The sequence below is a fragment of the Orcinus orca genome, chromosome 7, assembly GCF_937001465.1.
Source record: "Orcinus orca chromosome 7, mOrcOrc1.1, whole genome shotgun sequence".
NCBI classification, from domain to species: domain Eukaryota; kingdom Metazoa; phylum Chordata; class Mammalia; order Artiodactyla; family Delphinidae; genus Orcinus; species Orcinus orca.
This window is the reverse complement of record NC_064565.1, coordinates 101,611,664-101,628,514: the sequence shown is the minus strand read 5'-3', so window position 1 is coordinate 101,628,514 and position 16,851 is coordinate 101,611,664. Positions and strand designations below refer to the sequence as shown.

Genomic DNA, 16,851 nt, shown 5'->3' with positions numbered 1-16,851 from the left:
CAGAAGAAGGGCACCATCTCAGCCTTGCAAACAGCTTTTATACATCAGTAATCTTCTCCCAAAGGACCTATCTAGAAAGGAACCATCACTGCCCTCTTGGCAGTGTGTGTGTGTCGTTCAACAGAGGTAGAGGCAAGGTTGATGAGGATCATCTGACCACAGTGCCTAGATACCTCGATATTGACAAAATAAAATCTCCAGTTTAAAAGAAAAATTATTGTTACAAAAACAGAAGCATGTTTTATTTCAATTCTGTTGAGGGAGTGAGGATGGAACACAGAAAATGCGGGGCGGGGGAGGGGTCCTCTTTATACACACAGGACATCAGGATCAACTACAAGGAACAATACCCATTTCCACCCCTCCCCGCAACTCCTACATGGGGTCCAAGGCCAGCTGAGAATAGATGGTACAAGAATTAAGATACTATTGGCACAGTACAATGGCCAATGCACCGAAAGATGCAGAAGAGAATTTTTCAGGGAGCAAGGCCTGGCCCTCAGCTGCTTCCCCAGAGGAGGGGGAATGAGAAAACTTTGGCTCAGAAGGAAGGCGGTTGGCAAAAATCAGGATTACCCTAGCTGGACTTTCCAGATCAAAACTATGGGCTGAAGGGAGTCAAGACATTTATCCAGTCCATGCTGTTCTCTGATTTCTCCAAGACCTCTTCTCTTCAGGCTTGAGATTAGTGAGAGCTGGCCTGGTTCTCCTCTTCATTTTGGAAAGCAGGGGAATAAGTGCTTATCCGACCCTTTCTACATCTAGGCTACTTAATTACTACTTTCTTGGCTCTAAAGAGACAGAAGCCAACTAACAAGCCGGCTCCCTTTGTGAAAGTCGGCTTGAAAGAGCCCTTGGGTTGGCAAACTGCCTCTGTAAAGGTTTCTCTGAGCCTGCCCCTTATAAACCCTCCCCAAATGTATTCAGAGACACCTTCAATCATGTGAGATGTGGGCCAAAAATACTTGGTCTCTCTCTAGTTGGGTTAATAATCCCATCTTTGACTGGAGATGGGGATTAGAGACAGAGAAAGCAGGTGATGGCAGGGGGAAGGACTGGGGGAAAGCAAGGCAGTTTACACTGCAGATTCAAGCCTCTGGATTGTGAATAGAGTCACCTAAAGCTCCAGAGCAGGAAGGGGGATTCTCTGACACAATATGAAAATGTGTAAAATATTTTAGTGGCAACCCTGTAATTCCCATAGACCAAAGGGGAATGCGTCAAAAAAAAAAAAAAAAAAAAAAGACGGAATAAGTGAGGAAGCAGAGTCCAGCCCTCTATCTTAAATCTGAATAAAATTAACTCATTCAGCTACTACTGCTTCAAGTACAATCACGAAGACAGATGGAACTGTAGATTCACACTAGGGCAAAGAATAGGATCAAGTAGCCTATCATCTTAAGCACAGACACCTCCCTTTTAAAAGTCATCTAGAAAATATCTTTGAGGACTTGAACTGAAGGTGACGTCCACCATCTCCTCTCCTCCCCCAATACAATACCCTTCCAGGACAGCCTGATGAATTAAGACGTCTGTTTTAAGTTTAATAGGAGGGAAGTGAAGAAGGGAAAAGCACGGAGATTTGGAAATGCTAGCAGCTAAAGCCAAAAGCAAGGTTAAGGTCCTTATGGCATCCAGAGCTAGGGGTAAAAGAATGCGAAAGGGAAGGGAAACAGGTGGTGGGTTCCTGCTGTCCTTTGGCTTTATATCCTTCCCCTGCCTCCCATTCCTCCCAACAGCTCATGCAGCTACTGGCCTGCTAGAGGGGATGTAATGCCCAGACCATTTTATTGAGCTTACGCATCTAACAGACTTGTAAACAGTACCAACTGACAAAGTTTTGCTGAATATTACAGCTTGTGTCCACTAAATACACCTCTCTCTGAGATTAAAAACAAAAAACCAAAGTAAACAAATACTGAGAGAGAGGATGAAGAGACATATCTTGAGTCTTCCAGGAAGGCAAAATAAGAAAACGCCACATGGCTTGGTCCCAGGTGTTCACCATGCCTAGAGTGCTGCTGCTGTCACCACTGTCTCCCCTCCCTGCCAGTGGCTGGGTAGAGGTGAGGGAGAACGGTCATCTTGGGCATGCTGCAAATACAGCATTTGCTGGTGTTGACACCCTCCTTGGCTGTGGTGGCAGAACACTGTGTCAGGAGCCCGTTTCCTGGGAGTAGCAGAAGGAGCCCAGGTCCTCAAGGCAGCCTGATGGCAGCTCATACACCTCAGCAGGGGTACCGTGCCCCTTTTCTCCAGTGCAGTTCAGCATTGAGGTCGTCTATTCCCAGTCGGCGATAAAACCTGAGCTGTATTCCTCGCAGGTTCCCCCTCCCTTCCCCAACTTGGGGGAGTAGTGGGAGGGGACGGGGGAGGATCACTGAGGGGGCAGGGGGATACCCCGGGGATCGGTGACCTGGCCCTCTTGCAGGTTCTTCACGAGTTGTGCAAGCCAGCGTTTAGTGGTGGTGTCATCTTTTAGCACCTGGGCGAAGGTCGTGTCCTTCAGCTGGTCAGGGAGGCACTGCCTCAGTGCTTCACGTGCCCTACATCAGAAATAAACAAACCAACCAGGGAGACCAAACAAATAAACCCATATCTGGGGGACAGGGAAGAGCCCTTTTCTTAGATATAAATACATAGAATCCTGGGAATCTATGGTTCTGTCAAGGTACTTTAAGAAGCCATTAAAATTCTTTAAAGCTTATGTTAGGCATAGGCTCAGATTGCTCCAGGATCTGTTGTCTGCAAACATTTTCAGAATGATGCCCCAATGTAGAATTTTGTGACAAAGCAAATGGAATAAAATGGTGCAATAATTTACTTCAATTCAAACTGCTTTCTGATTTATTACAGTAAACATTGTCATAATACTCATGTTGGAAATATATGGATTATATAGTAAATGAAATATTCCAAAATCAGTACATTAACAGGGGATATGACCTCACTCATAGTATGATAAATTAATGAACTTTAAACTGATATAAATTTGTGTCTTTCCAAAAACAGCTTCAGCTTTATAGTTAAAACCCTTAATAAGAGATGAGCAGTAAAAACAAATCTATGGTAACATTATTATCAGATGAACTTTTAAGTGTTTCATTTACTTTAAAATATGACCAGTAAAAGTCGAATCTGAAAACTCAAAAAGGTAAATGTTAACTATTTATAAGGCTGTTTTTTAAGAAAAGTTATAGCTTTTGTACTCAGCCTAGTTTCTTTGTACAAGGAGAGTTTTAAATAAACATATTTTCAAACTTTGGTGAAAACAGGAACCACTAAAGAACAAGACAAAATGGTCAAAGAAATAGTTAGGGCTTAAATAACCTCAGTGGCAGGAGGCTGAGTTCACATTAAATCAAGTTATCCTCATTCCTAAGAACACAGAAATCAACCCATTATGTGGTTTAGCAGAATCTGAGCAAGTGGCTTTCAGCATGAATTATGGATTTACAAAGCAAAAGGTCAAATATTTCTAAAACACATTGTATCTACAATGTATGATTTCTGGCAGAAAGATTACGAACATAGGGAGATAAAACAATTAGCTCAAGGACTTTACAGGAAGAGAACTGGAAATATAATTCAAGAGCCCTCTGGGCCTGTTCCTTTCTTAAGAGACCTTTGAAAGTATACTTTTCTTTCTGACCACCTGGAGTAGCAACAGAAAGCTCAAACCACAGGAGTAATGTATCATAAGATTCACTGTCTGAACTCTCTGGAATTTTAGAGTAGGGTACAGAGTTCCAGTGGGGAGATAAAACTCTGATGGATTTTTAAATTCAGTACTTCAGATTTTAAAAGGAATTAATCAAGGTCTGTCTCAGACAAGCTAAATATAGTTTTATCCCTTCCCTGTCCTAAAGACATAGGAGCTACCCCATGAGATGGGGCAACTGCTCACTAGAGTATTTCCCCTGAAATACTCACCAGAGTATTTAAGTCCTATAAATCCTATAAATGTTTACCTGGGATTATCTGAGAGTCGAAGGTAACATCTTACTACATGCTTCAGCAAACGGGCGGAAGGCTCTTTGGATAGCTGCAGGACCATCTTACCCTGTTTCCCCCAAAACAAGGTGGGATAGGAAAAAAACACACAAAACACAAAATAATCCTAGTTGATATCAGAGAGCAGATATTGCAAGAACAGTTATACAAGATTCCACAGTTGTTATTTCTAGCTGGGAGACTGAAGCAGCTCAGTATCGACTGCAAAGCGACTAAGCTGTGTGATCAGAAGCAGTTTCAAAGAAGGCAAATGAAAGAACTCACCAAGATCATGGCAACATGGGAGAAACGCTCATACGTCTGACATATATAAGCCAAACCAGTGTCATCTAAGAGGATCTTCTGGAGGATAAATGTGGCAACCTGGAGTAAAACAAAATTAAGGAGTCCAAAACGTTGCTCAGACTTGTCTTCCAACTGTCTGTTTTTCTCCCAGGAATAACCATAAGCAGAAAACTAAGCAAATACCCTTGCATTCTATATAACTTACTTGACGAGACACGCATAGTACAAAAAAATTAATAAATATTACCATATTGGACATTTACTATGTGCTGGAATTTCTCCTTAAGCCATAACATGCCTTATCTTATTTTCACAACAAATCTATGAGGTAGGTACCATTGTTATTCTCATTTTACATAAAAGGTAGGTAATTATCAGAGTCTTAAAAACAGAGAGACTGTCTGTTACTGAACACCTACTATGTGCCAGGTGTAACTGTTGATCAATAACTTGCCAGGTTAAGGTCCCAAGTGACAAAGCTACTAACTCAGAGTTGAGATCAAACCTAGTTAAACACAGAGCCTCTTCCCTTTTCCATGGGCCAAGATGATTTTAGCAATTCAGCTATGCCTCATCTCTTCCGAATGAGTTAGGTAAATCTTTTCTTATTCTTAAAAGATCTTAAAGAAAATAAGACTTTTAAGCCTCCCTTCGAAAATTGTTCCAACAGTAATAAAGAATATACTCACTTTAAGCTCATTAACTCTTACATAGATGGGATTAAAAAAATACTAGTTTAATTCAAGTCAAATGATTATTATAATGATTCTCTTCCTCAGCTGCTCTTCAGAAACAACTGTGGGAATTGTTTTATTTTACTGGGGTATAACATTGTGGTTGGCTAAATAATGGCCCCCAAAGATATCTAGGTCCTAATCACCAAACCCTGGGGATGCTACTTTATATGGCAAAAGGGACTTTACAGATGTGATTAAGTTAAGAATCTTAGGGGAATATTAATCATCTTGGATTATCCAGGTGGGCCCTAAATATAATCATCACAAGTGTCCTTAAAGAGGAAAGTGGAGGGAGATTTGACAATAGAGGAGAAGGTGATGTGACAGAAGCAGAGAGAGATTTGAACATGCTACACTGCTGGCTTTGAAGATGGAAGAGGGGGCAGTGAGCCAAGAAATGCAATTCTAAAAGCTGGAAAAGTCAAGGAAAGGGACTCTCTCCTAGAGCTTCCAGAGGGAATGTTGCCCTTACTGGCACCCTGACTTTAGTTTTAGCTTGGTTAAACTGATGTACGGTTGCTGGCTTCCAGAACTGTAAGAGAATAAATTTGTGGTGTTTTAAGCCACCAAGCTTGGGGCAATCTGTTATAGCAGCAATAAGAAACTAATACAAACATATACACAGTAAAATATGTAAAGTGCACTAATCTTAAGTGTATCTTAATTTTTACATCCTACACATCTGTGAACCACAACCAGATTAAAATACAGAACATTAGGAGGTTGGGATTAACACATACACAATATTAAATATAAAATAGATAACCAACAAGGACCAACTGTATAGCACAGGGAACTATACTCAATATCTTGTAATAACCTATAATGGAAGAGAATGTAAAAAAAGAAAAAAAATATATGAATCACTTTGCGGTATACCCGAAACTAACACAACATTGTAAATCAACTATATTTCAATAAAAATGAAATAAAATAAAAATTTTAAATAAAATAAAATACAGAACATTTCCAGCACCCCAGAAGATTCCCTTGTGCCTTTTCCCAGTCAATATCCTTCCCTGAGAGGTAATCACTATTCTGATTTATCCTCACTGACTGTTCTTGCCTGTTCTTGAATTTCACATACATATATGAGTCATATGGTATGAACTCATATATATCTGGCTTCTTTCACTTGACATAATATCAGCCACATTGCATGTATCAGCAGTTCATGCTTCTTAACTATTGTGTAGTTTATTTTGTAACTATACTACAATTTACCCTGCATAGTAAAAATGCTATAAATACTCCTATATATGTTTTGATGCCCATGAGAGCTTTTTTTTTTTTTGCCATGCTGTGTGGCTTGTGGGATCTTAGTTCTCTGCCCAGAGATCAAACCTGGGCCCTTGGCAGTGAAAGCGTGGAGTCGTAACCACTGGCCCGCCAGGGAATTCCCGAGAGCTCATTTTTCTTGGGTATACATTTTTGGGTGATAGGGTAGGTTTATGTTTATAGTGGATACTGCCAAACAGCTTTCCAAAATAACAGCTTTCCAAAATAACTTATACTATACACTCACCCAGGGGGATTTAAAAAAAAACACAAATGTCCATACTTTATCACCCTGCAGAACGGTTCAGTAGGTCAGATATGGGACCTGGACATTGATGTTTTAAAAACACTTCACAGGGACTTCTCTGGTGGTCCAGTGGTTAAGAATCAACCTTCCAATGCAGGGGATACGGGTTCGATCCCTGGTCGGGGAACTAAGATCCCACATGCCGCGGGGCAACTAACCCCAGGTGCTGCCACTACTGAGCCCACGTGCCACAACTAGAGAGAAGCCCGCTCGCTGCAACAAAAGAGCCTGTGTGCCGCAACTAAGACCCAACACAGCCAAAAAAAACCCCAAAGAAACAAAAACACTTCACAGGTGATCATGCCACACAGCTCTGACTGAGAACCTCTGCTCTACTGGGTGTCTATTATGGCAAGACGTTTGACTAAGCATCGTACATAAAAAGTGAACACAACGAGGTGTCTGCTTGCATGGAGCAAAAGAAGACAGACTTGCCAGGAAGTGACTATAAACCATAAAACGTAGGATAGGAAAAGTATTCTACTTGAAGCGTAGTAAAGGTCAATGGGAACATCTACACATCAAGGATGAATTAATTCTAGTAATGGGCAAGGAATGTAAATAGGGGAGGGATCATTAGGATGGGGGCTCCTGGAAGAAATGTCACTAAAGAAGCAATGAATCTTTTTCTGTCCCAGCCATAAGAAGCCAACTTGAAAAAACCCTATTCATAGGCAACTATGAATAAAAAATGACAGAATACAGTTGTAACCATTCCAATCCGGTCCCGGAAAGCCACTGAAATTAACAAAAGGAATAAAATTAAGGGACAAATGAGAGAAGAAAAGCATGAATAGGGACTTCCCTGGTGACGCAGTGGTTAAGAATCCGCCTGCCAATGCAGGGGACATGGGTTCGAGCCCTGGTCCGGGAAGATCCCACATGCTGCGGAGCAACTAAGTCCGGGAGACACAACTACTGAGCCTGTGCTCTAGAGCCCATGAGCCACAACTACTGAAGCCTGCGCACCTAGATCCCGTGCTCCACAGCAAGAGAAGCCACTGCAACGTGAAGCCCGTGCACTGCAACGAAGGGTAGCCCCTGCTCACTGCAACTAGAGAAAGCCTGTGCACAGCAATGAAGACTCAGTGCAGCCATAAATAAATAAATAAATAGATAAATAAATAAATAAATTTATTTATTTAAAAAACAAAGAAAAAAGAAAAGCATGAACATAGATCACATGTCACTTATTCTTTGTGTGTTAGTAGAAAATTGAAGACAGAGGTTTAAATCCTCCCTAACACACAAACCTTAGATGGCAGGCTGGGTGGAAAAGTATTCAGAGGTAAAATACTTGACTTAAAAGCTGCCAACTTCAGCTCATAACATCTCTCTTTCCATCCATTATTTTTAAACAAATGGCAATCTTGGATAAAAAGACGCCCACAGGGAAACTTCTATTGAGACATACCCTACACAGGGGTAACAAGTAATACTTATCTGCATTTTCAAGGAAATTGAAGAGAATGTGGACTTTAAAGAACATTTTAAAAAATTCAAAGAACATAAAAAATTCAAAGAAGAGCTGAAAGGACATGAGAAGTGAGAGGCAGAGACTAGAGGAAAAAAATTAATACAAAATTAAACTGCTACATGTATACACGGAATACTTCTGGAAGGATTCTACAAGAAAGTAGTAATACTGGTTACCACTGGAGAGAAGAACTGAGAGGCTATGGTAGGAGACTTCCATTTGTTTGTATACCCATTTGTAGTAGCATTTGAATTTTTACTTTATTTGTATTGTGAATTCAAAACAAAAAAAATTTAAATCATTACATCTACTTATGTCCAACTCAGCAATAAGTATTTACCAAATTAAAAATTAGAGTGACTAGTCTAGTCAATGTGACTAGATACACTTTGGAAGCAGAAGTAAGATATTGCTAAAAATAGTCAGCAACATGGAAAAGTAGCCTTGAGAAAAATCACGATATGAAATTAAAGATAGAAAGTAGAGAGGGAAAAAATATATATTTGAAAAATAGACAATACAGCATAACTGATGTTGCTGAAGCAAGAGGCCAAAACAAATCAAAGGGAAAAGTATAAAATTAACCAAAAAAGAGACACAAAGAGTAGGCTCTTCCAGAAAAAAAATCTGATATAAGATTATCAAATGATGGACTTCCCTGGTGGTCCAGTGGTTAAGAATCCGCCTGCCAAGGCAGGGGACATAGGTTCAATTCCTGGTCTGGGAAGATCCCACATGCTGTGGGGTAACTAAGCCTGTGTGCCACAACTACTGAGCCTGTGCTCTAGAGCCCATGAGCCACAACTACTGAGCCCACGTGCCATAACTACTGAAGCCCGCACACCTAGAGCCCGTGCTCCACAACGAGAAGCCACCACAATGAGAAGCCCACATACTGCAACAAAGAATAGCCCCTGCTCGCCACAACTAGAGAAAGCCTGCGCACAGCAACGAAGACCCAGCTCAGCCAAAAGAAAAAAAAAATTATCAAATGAACTTAAAAATTATAAAAGAAGCTTATAGATACCACACAGAAAAAGCAAGTTCACCAACGAAAGAAAAATATTAGGCTGACCCAAGATTTCACTACAACATTCAATACCGGAAGACAACAGGGCTATGGCAATGGAGTTCTGAGAGGGAAAATAAGAGGTTAAGAATTTATACCAGTCACATTATCATCCATGGTTAAAGTGCAAAGTAGGGAGAAGCTCAAGTATATATACACTTGATTATGCATAAAAAAATGTCTGGAATAATACACCTGTGTAGTGAGAAGTGGGTTCAGATGAAAGGGAGAAATTTAGTGTTTTAACATGATATTCTTCTGACGGGTCTGGGTTTTAAAATCATCATTATATAACAATTTTTATTTAAAAGAGAAAAAACATTCATGAAAGTTTCAAAAAACCTGAAGAGAGGCAGAAAATGATAACCATGAAGAAGTAGCCCAAGAGTCAACAATATAGAATCTAATTAAGATAAAAACACACACCGTTTTAGAAAGTTCACTTCCAGATTCCATAATGCGCAAACACAAAGGGATAATTTCTGTTGTCAGTAAAAAGTTGATTACTTCCTGCTCATCTGTTTTCACCAGGGCCCCTAAAGAAAATATGGACAAACAAAATTATTTCAGAGTCAGGGTTTCCAACTAAAATTGTTCATCCAGCTAGTTGTGGAACTTAACATACAACACAAACTGTGGTTTATTAAAAAAAAAAAAAGAGGAAGAAAAGCACAGGTTGACTGTTATCAGTCAACACTAAAAGATCAGGTACCAAGTTTGGTCTACCATATAGTTAGCATCTGTTTAGCTATCTAAATAATTTTTCTATCACTCTTGGTAGGCATTCATACAATAATATCACCATCTCTTCTCCATATACCTTAGGTAAGAGAAAAGAATTCTACATCAGTATTAAAGCACATTCCCAGGTAGCAAAGAAAGGATGTCAGTCTGAATCCTACTTAAGTTACAATAGGCATAAACAAACATTACTTCCTGGTTATTCAATTGCCCTCTTTTCCCAAAGAGCACAAACACTGTAGGGCATACCTAAACAAGAAACACACACACCTGGATTCCAATTCTGGTTCCACAACTAGTTTACCTAAGTTTGACAAAGTTACCTTCCCTTTGCAAGCCTCTGTTTCTTTATAAAATAAGAGTTGGACCAATGACTTCTAAAATTCATCCCAATTCTATTACTCTGTTGGTTTCTAAACTTACACCACTGACCGGGTGTCAGACACAGTTCACTGATATCCTCTCCATTCTGCATATAGGGAGGCAGAGTCCCATTAAACAAATGACTGTTCCTTGAGCTGCCCAACGCATCACTAGCTTTTATATGAAAGGCCTTAGTTAACTGGACCTGTAATAACTAAAGTCAATCACTTCAGGAGAGAGTAATATCATTTACTTTAACCAGAACTGACAATCTACAAATGCTACATCTCTAAACAGCACATACCATAATTTACTAACATGGCCTGCTGCAGATGGCAGATTATTATCTCACTTAGATTTTTTACATGTAGGTCTAAAGTCCATTTTGTTAATTTTGTATAGAGTACAAGTATAGATCATGGTTCATTGCTTTACATATGGATATCCAATTGTTCCAGCACGATTTACTGAAAAAGACTATCCTTTCTTCACTAAATTCTCTTTGCAGCTTTGTCAAAAATCCAATTGACCATAATTGTGTGGGTCTATCTCTGTACTCTCCATTCTGCTCTACAAGTCTATCTTTTCTCCAATACCACACTGTCTTGACTCTGTAGTTTTCCAGTAGGTCTGGAAATCAGGTAGTATATGTCTTCCAACTTTATCCTTCTTTTTAAAAAATGCATATTCTAGTTCATTTGTCTTTCCAGATAAAATTTTAGGATCACCTTGTCAATTTCTATAAAAAAAATCCTACTGGGATTTTGTTAGAATTGCTCTAAATCTATATATCATCTGGGGGAGAACGACATCTTAACGACATCTTAACGATAAACCAATTGATGAATATGGTGTATCTCTGCATTTATTTAGGTTTTGATTTCTTTTGTCCTTGTTGTATAGTTTTTAGCTATAGACTATGCACATATTTTGTAAGACTTACACCCAAGTTTTTCACGTTTTGGTGAAATTTCAATCTCTAACTGTTTAGTGCAAGCACACAAAAATGTAATTGATTTTTGTATAATAACTCTATAACTTACAACCTTGTTAAATTCACTAGTTCTAGTAGCTTTTTTCTGTAGATTCTTCAAGACTTTTCAATGCAGTTAATCATGTTGTATGTGAACACAGTTTTCTTTTTCCTTTTTTTAAAAAATTTTTTTATTGAAGTATAGTTTCTGTACAATACTGTGCAAGTTACAGGTATACAATATAGTGATTCACAATTTTTAAAGATTATACTCCATTTATAGATATAAAATGTAGCCAATATTTTATTTTTTCCTTTCTAATTTGTATGTCCTTTATTTTTTTTCTCTTGCCTTACTGCACCGGTAAGGATAACCAGGATGAGAATGAATAAGACTGGTGAGAATGAACATCCTTGCCTTGTTTTCAATCTTAGGGGGACAACATTCAGTTCTTCACATTAACTATGATCTTAACTGAAGGGTTTTGTTTTTGTTTTTGTACTTTATCAGGTTGAGAAAGTTCCCCTCTATTCCTGTTTTGCTGGAGTTTTTATCACGAATGGATACTGAATTCTGTCAAAGGCTGTTTGTATAAACTACAGAGAAGATCACATGATTTTTCATCTCTAGTCTGTGGATACGGTCAATCATAATGGCTGATTTTTGAAAGTTGAACCAGAATGATTTCCTGGGATAAAACCCACATGGTCATTATGATCCTTTTTACATGTTGTTGGATTTGATTTGTTACCATTTTGTTGAGAATTTCTGCATCTGTGTTCATGAGGGATACTGGTCTATAGTCTTTTTACTTCTTTTTCTGTTTTTATTATCAGAGTAATGCTGCCCTCACCAAGAGTTGAGAAGCCTCCTCTCCATGTTATGGAAAAGTTTTTAATAGAATTTGTGTTATTTCTTCTTTAAGTTTTTGGTAGAATTAACCAGTTGAAACCATCTGGGCCTAGAGTTTTCTATGTTGGAAGGTTTTTAACTACAAAAACTATTCAGCTTATCTCTCTTTTTTTTTTGAGTGCACTCTGCCAGACCGTATTTTCAAAGAATTTGTGCATTTCACCTAGGTTGTCAAATTTATGGACAAAGAGTTATTAGCAGTATTATCTTATTATCTTTTTAATTGTCTGTAGAGTCTTTTATAATGCACCCCCTTTCATTTATGGTATTTGTAACTTGTGCCTTCTCTTTTTTTTATCAGTCTGTCTGGATAGAGGTTTATTAATTTTATTGAATTTTTTTCAATAAAAAATTGGGGTGGATGAAATGGGTGAAGGTGGTTAAAAGGTATAAACGTCCAGTTATAAGATAAATAAGTCCCAGGGGTATAATGTACAGCATGATGACCACAGTAACAATACAGTATTGTATGTTTGAAAGCTTCTAAGAGAAATCCTAAAAAGAGAGATCGTAAAAAGTTCTCATCACAAGGAAAAACAATGTTGCCTAGGTGTGATGATGGATGTTAACTAAACTTACTGTACTGATCATTTTGCAATATATACATATACCAAATCATGTTGTATACCAAAAACGAATACAATGTTATATGTCAATTATATCTCAAAAAACAAAACAAAAAAACACTGCTTTTGGTTTCACTGATTTTATGTATTGATTTTCTTTTCATATTTTCATTGATATCTAGTCTTTATTATTTCCTTCCGTTTGCTCTGGTTTAATTTGCTCCTTTTTCTAGTTTCTTAAAGAAAAGCTTAACTCACTGATTGAAGACCTCTCTTTCTTTCTAGTATAAGCATTTAATGCTACTAATTTCCCTCTAAGCCCTACTTTAAGCTGCATCCTATAAATTTTGATACGTTGTATTTTTACTTTTACTCAGTTTCAAGTATTTTCTAATCTATGTTACGTATCACTTCATTTATATTCAAACTTGTCTGATAACCCTTGAACTGCAGGAAAAAGTCTAGGCCCAAACATTCACCTTCTGCTTGTACTCTCAATGACTTGGGAGAAACTGAGTTTCTAAAAATACATGCAAGGGTAGACAACTGGCTTAATACCGTCCAAGTACTGTTTCCACCCACCACCACAGTCAACATTTACCCTAACAACACATAAGTGCATCATCCAACCACAGTAGTAAAAAAAACAGCAGAAGTAGGATGATTTGAATTAGAATAATGAATACAAGTGTTTTCTTTTGGCTGGAATCATGTTGATGTTTTAAATCCTACACGAGACGTTTTTATATCTTACAAGCTGGAAAGAATATATTGGGGAAAAAGTTTCTAATTACAGTACCACTTGGGAGAAGATGTAAAAAACAATAACATTCATTTGGAGTATGAGATAACAGTTACTTCTTAAAAGTAGAATAAAATGTTCCTGAGAAATACCAAACTTTTAAATTATACTTCCTGATTCATGGTTTATAAACATAAGGATGTGAACACAGGTTGAACATAAAAATAATAACCAAACAAAACAAAGTTTGTATAACTAATGTTCTTATTATTTGGTTAGTATGTCGAGCAAAAACTATGAGAAAAAGACACTGAAAAAAGGAAGGGCAATTTAGGAAAGAAATCTTCTTGAATGTATTTACATTTCACAAATCTAAAGATTTTACTACCTAGGAGTCTAAGATCTGAAATAGCTGATACAGCGTTTTAGACACATCTCCCATAATAAATGTACATGGAAACATTAATTTGAGCATGCAAAAATTCAACGAGCTAAAACAGAAAGTAAATCCCTGGAATTATGGGAGAACAGCTCAGAAGTGACAAAGATGAAAAATCAAACCAAGAAACAAACTCAAATTCTTACTCCTGTAATAATAATCTTTTGGTTAACACTCTTGTTCTTTACTTTCCCTACAATTATTAAACATTTCTACATACACACTGAATTTAATCCCAAATGTTGGGTCTTACAGCCTTATTAACAATACTCAGAATGGTACTTGGTAAGAGCAATAATGTTCTGATATTCATTTATTAGTAAAAACTAATTTATTAGACTCAACCCCGAAGACAAAAATGAATAACTGGTGAACAAAAGCTACAAAAGAACAGACAAAACACCTGAGACCACTATTATGAATGATGATGATCCCAGGCTTGCGAAACGATCCTAATAACTTACCAATAACTCCAAGACTGGTTAGCCGAAGATACTCAAAGGGACGTGTTTTGCTGACAGTGTGCAAAAAGGGGTACAAAAAAAGTGGGATGTGTGCTGCAAGAAATGCTGACCTAAAAGAAAAAAATAATCACATTCAGAGCCCAGAGTTAATTTCTAAGGATTCTGAACATTCCCAGGTGGTTAATTCTATCAGGCCTATAACACTGCTTGACCAAGGAATCTCTAGGAAAGACTGTTACTGGTCATTAGTCTAGACCAGTGGTTCTCAGTTGGGGTGATTTTGCCCCCTCAGGGGCAATGTCTGGATATATTTTTGGTTGTCATACTGAAGGGATTGACATCCACTGGGCAGAGGCCAGGATGCTGCTAATCCTACAATGCACAGGACAGTCCCCTCTTATCCCCCTCCTCCCACCGCAAAGACTTAATCCAGCCCAAAATGTCAATAGTGTCAAGGCTTCAAACCCTAGCCTAGACCAATGGTTAAGAGAACACACAATTTTCCCTGTATTCAGTACCAAGTACTTTAAAAACTGATAAAATATCCAACTGCAAGTTTTAAAAAATAGGTCATAAAATGCACTTAAGGGCCCAAGAGATTCTCCTAGATGCCCTCCCTCATCTAGTTTATGGGTCAACAGTAATATTCACAGGTAGGAGCTGAGAAAAACTTATAAACCAAGACAACAAAATAAAGCAGCCATTATCAAGGTTTATCTGTTATGCTTAAATACTCTTTTTTGGTTAGAGCTTTCAGATACACTAAGTATCCTAAAAACATTTCAATCTGCAGCTAATATGTTCAGCAACTAATATGGAATCAGCTATTACTTTATATAATTTATAATTATAACTTACAGGAGAGCCAACACCCAAAAATTTTAAGAAAGTACTCTTGCATTTTTAAGTACTTAAAAGTAATTTTCTTAGCAATGTTTCTAAAGTTCCGAAAGGTCAGTGCCAGCCTAGCACTCAGATTTTATAAGGAAAACCTGACAAAGAGAGGAAAGGCTTTAATAAAATGACTATTAAGTGCTTTAAGGCCATAAAAGTCACAAAGCAGATTCCTGAACAGAATCTCCCCTTTCTTAATTCGTCAGATATAGCAGGAAGGCAAAAGTGTCTCAATTTGAAAGCCAATTCTCATTTATTACAGAGGTTGCCTAAAATCCTGTGTTAAAAAAGATTCTGAAGCCAAATCTGGCTTACTATGTGAGAAAAAAGTGCTGACTCCAAATACTAACTGAACTCCTACTAAATGCCATGCACTGTGCCTCATGCGTGGCACAGTGATGCCTACCATGGATTCAGGAGGGAGAAGTAGCTGTATGCCTGACCTTTCCTGAGAGGTGACCACCAATCCTTTAAAGTTCCTTGCTACCAATGGGTAAAAAGTAAATAAGACAATGGAATACTATTCAGACTTAAAAAGGAAGGAAATTCTGACATATGCTATAATATGGATGAACCTTGAGGATATTATGGTGAGTAAAATAAGCCAATCACAAAAAGACAAATACTATAAGATTCCATTTATAACGAGGTACTCAGAATAGTCAAAATCATAGACGGAAAGTAGAATGGTAGTTGCCAGGGCCTGGGGGGCAGGGGAATGGGGAGTTATTGTTTAATGCGTATAGAGTTTAAGTTTTACAGGATGAACAGAATTATGGAAATGCATGGTGGTGATGATGGCACATTATGAATGTATTTAATACTACTGAACTGTATACTTTAAAATGGTTCAAATGATAAATTTTACATTGTTTATATTTTACCATAATTTGAAAAGGCAAAAAATTAATTATATAAGAACATGTTAAACAATACCATATTGTTACTACACTAAAATCTGGTGAATTAGAGACCAGAAATTCTTGAGGAAAAAAAAAGTAAAAGAAGAGTCCCAAAGATCCACACCCACACACGTGCACCCTACTGCATGACCCTCCTCTCATCATTCAGAAGTTAGGACCACATTCAACACAAACCTCTACCCACACACTCATTCAAAGTATTTACCTGGTTTCTGGGTGTGATGCTACACATTGCAATAATGCCAGAGCGTTGCAAACTCTGTTAGACTGGTGTGCTGTCAAGGTGGGTGGGTTGATAGATGGATAAATATTTACAATTTCCTAAAAATGGAAATCAGCACCAGATGAACAAGGAACAACTTTAATTCCCATGGTATGAAAGCAAATAACTTTAATTCCACGTATCCTATAAGAAGCGAACCATTAAAAGAGGGGGAAGAAATAAACAATACTCCTATCCTTTCATCATAAATATACCTGACTGAGACTATCTGAGACATTTCTACATATATCTCTAGGAAGACCTCTATGGAGGCAACTGTGGTCAACCATACTTCCTCCTATATCCTGCATCACCTGTTGAGGCTTTCACTTGAGGGACTCATATTTATAATCCCCCCTTTTGTCAACACCCTACTTTTAGTTGCAGTGATGAGATAGCTAGCC

At 37.9% G+C, this 16,851-nt stretch overlaps 1 protein-coding gene across 1 annotated transcript in view; it reads right to left on the bottom strand.

Annotated features, from left to right (window-relative positions):
• Nucleotides 1-214: 214 nt before the first annotated feature.
• The window catches only part of CNOT9 (CCR4-NOT transcription complex subunit 9), a 28,330-nt gene continuing 11,693 nt past the window's right edge, over nt 215-16,851 (bottom strand). The window contains exons 3-8 of the mRNA XM_004262719.3: nt 16,391-16,506; nt 14,369-14,478; nt 9,594-9,703; nt 4,279-4,377; nt 3,972-4,063; nt 215-2,546 (exon numbers count right to left, since the gene is read on the bottom strand). Of these exons, the coding sequence (XP_004262767.1) occupies nt 2,378-2,546; nt 3,972-4,063; nt 4,279-4,377; nt 9,594-9,703; nt 14,369-14,478; nt 16,391-16,506 (696 nt within the window). The 3' untranslated portion in view covers nt 215-2,377. The remainder of the gene's footprint in view (nt 2,547-3,971; nt 4,064-4,278; nt 4,378-9,593; nt 9,704-14,368; nt 14,479-16,390; nt 16,507-16,851) is intronic.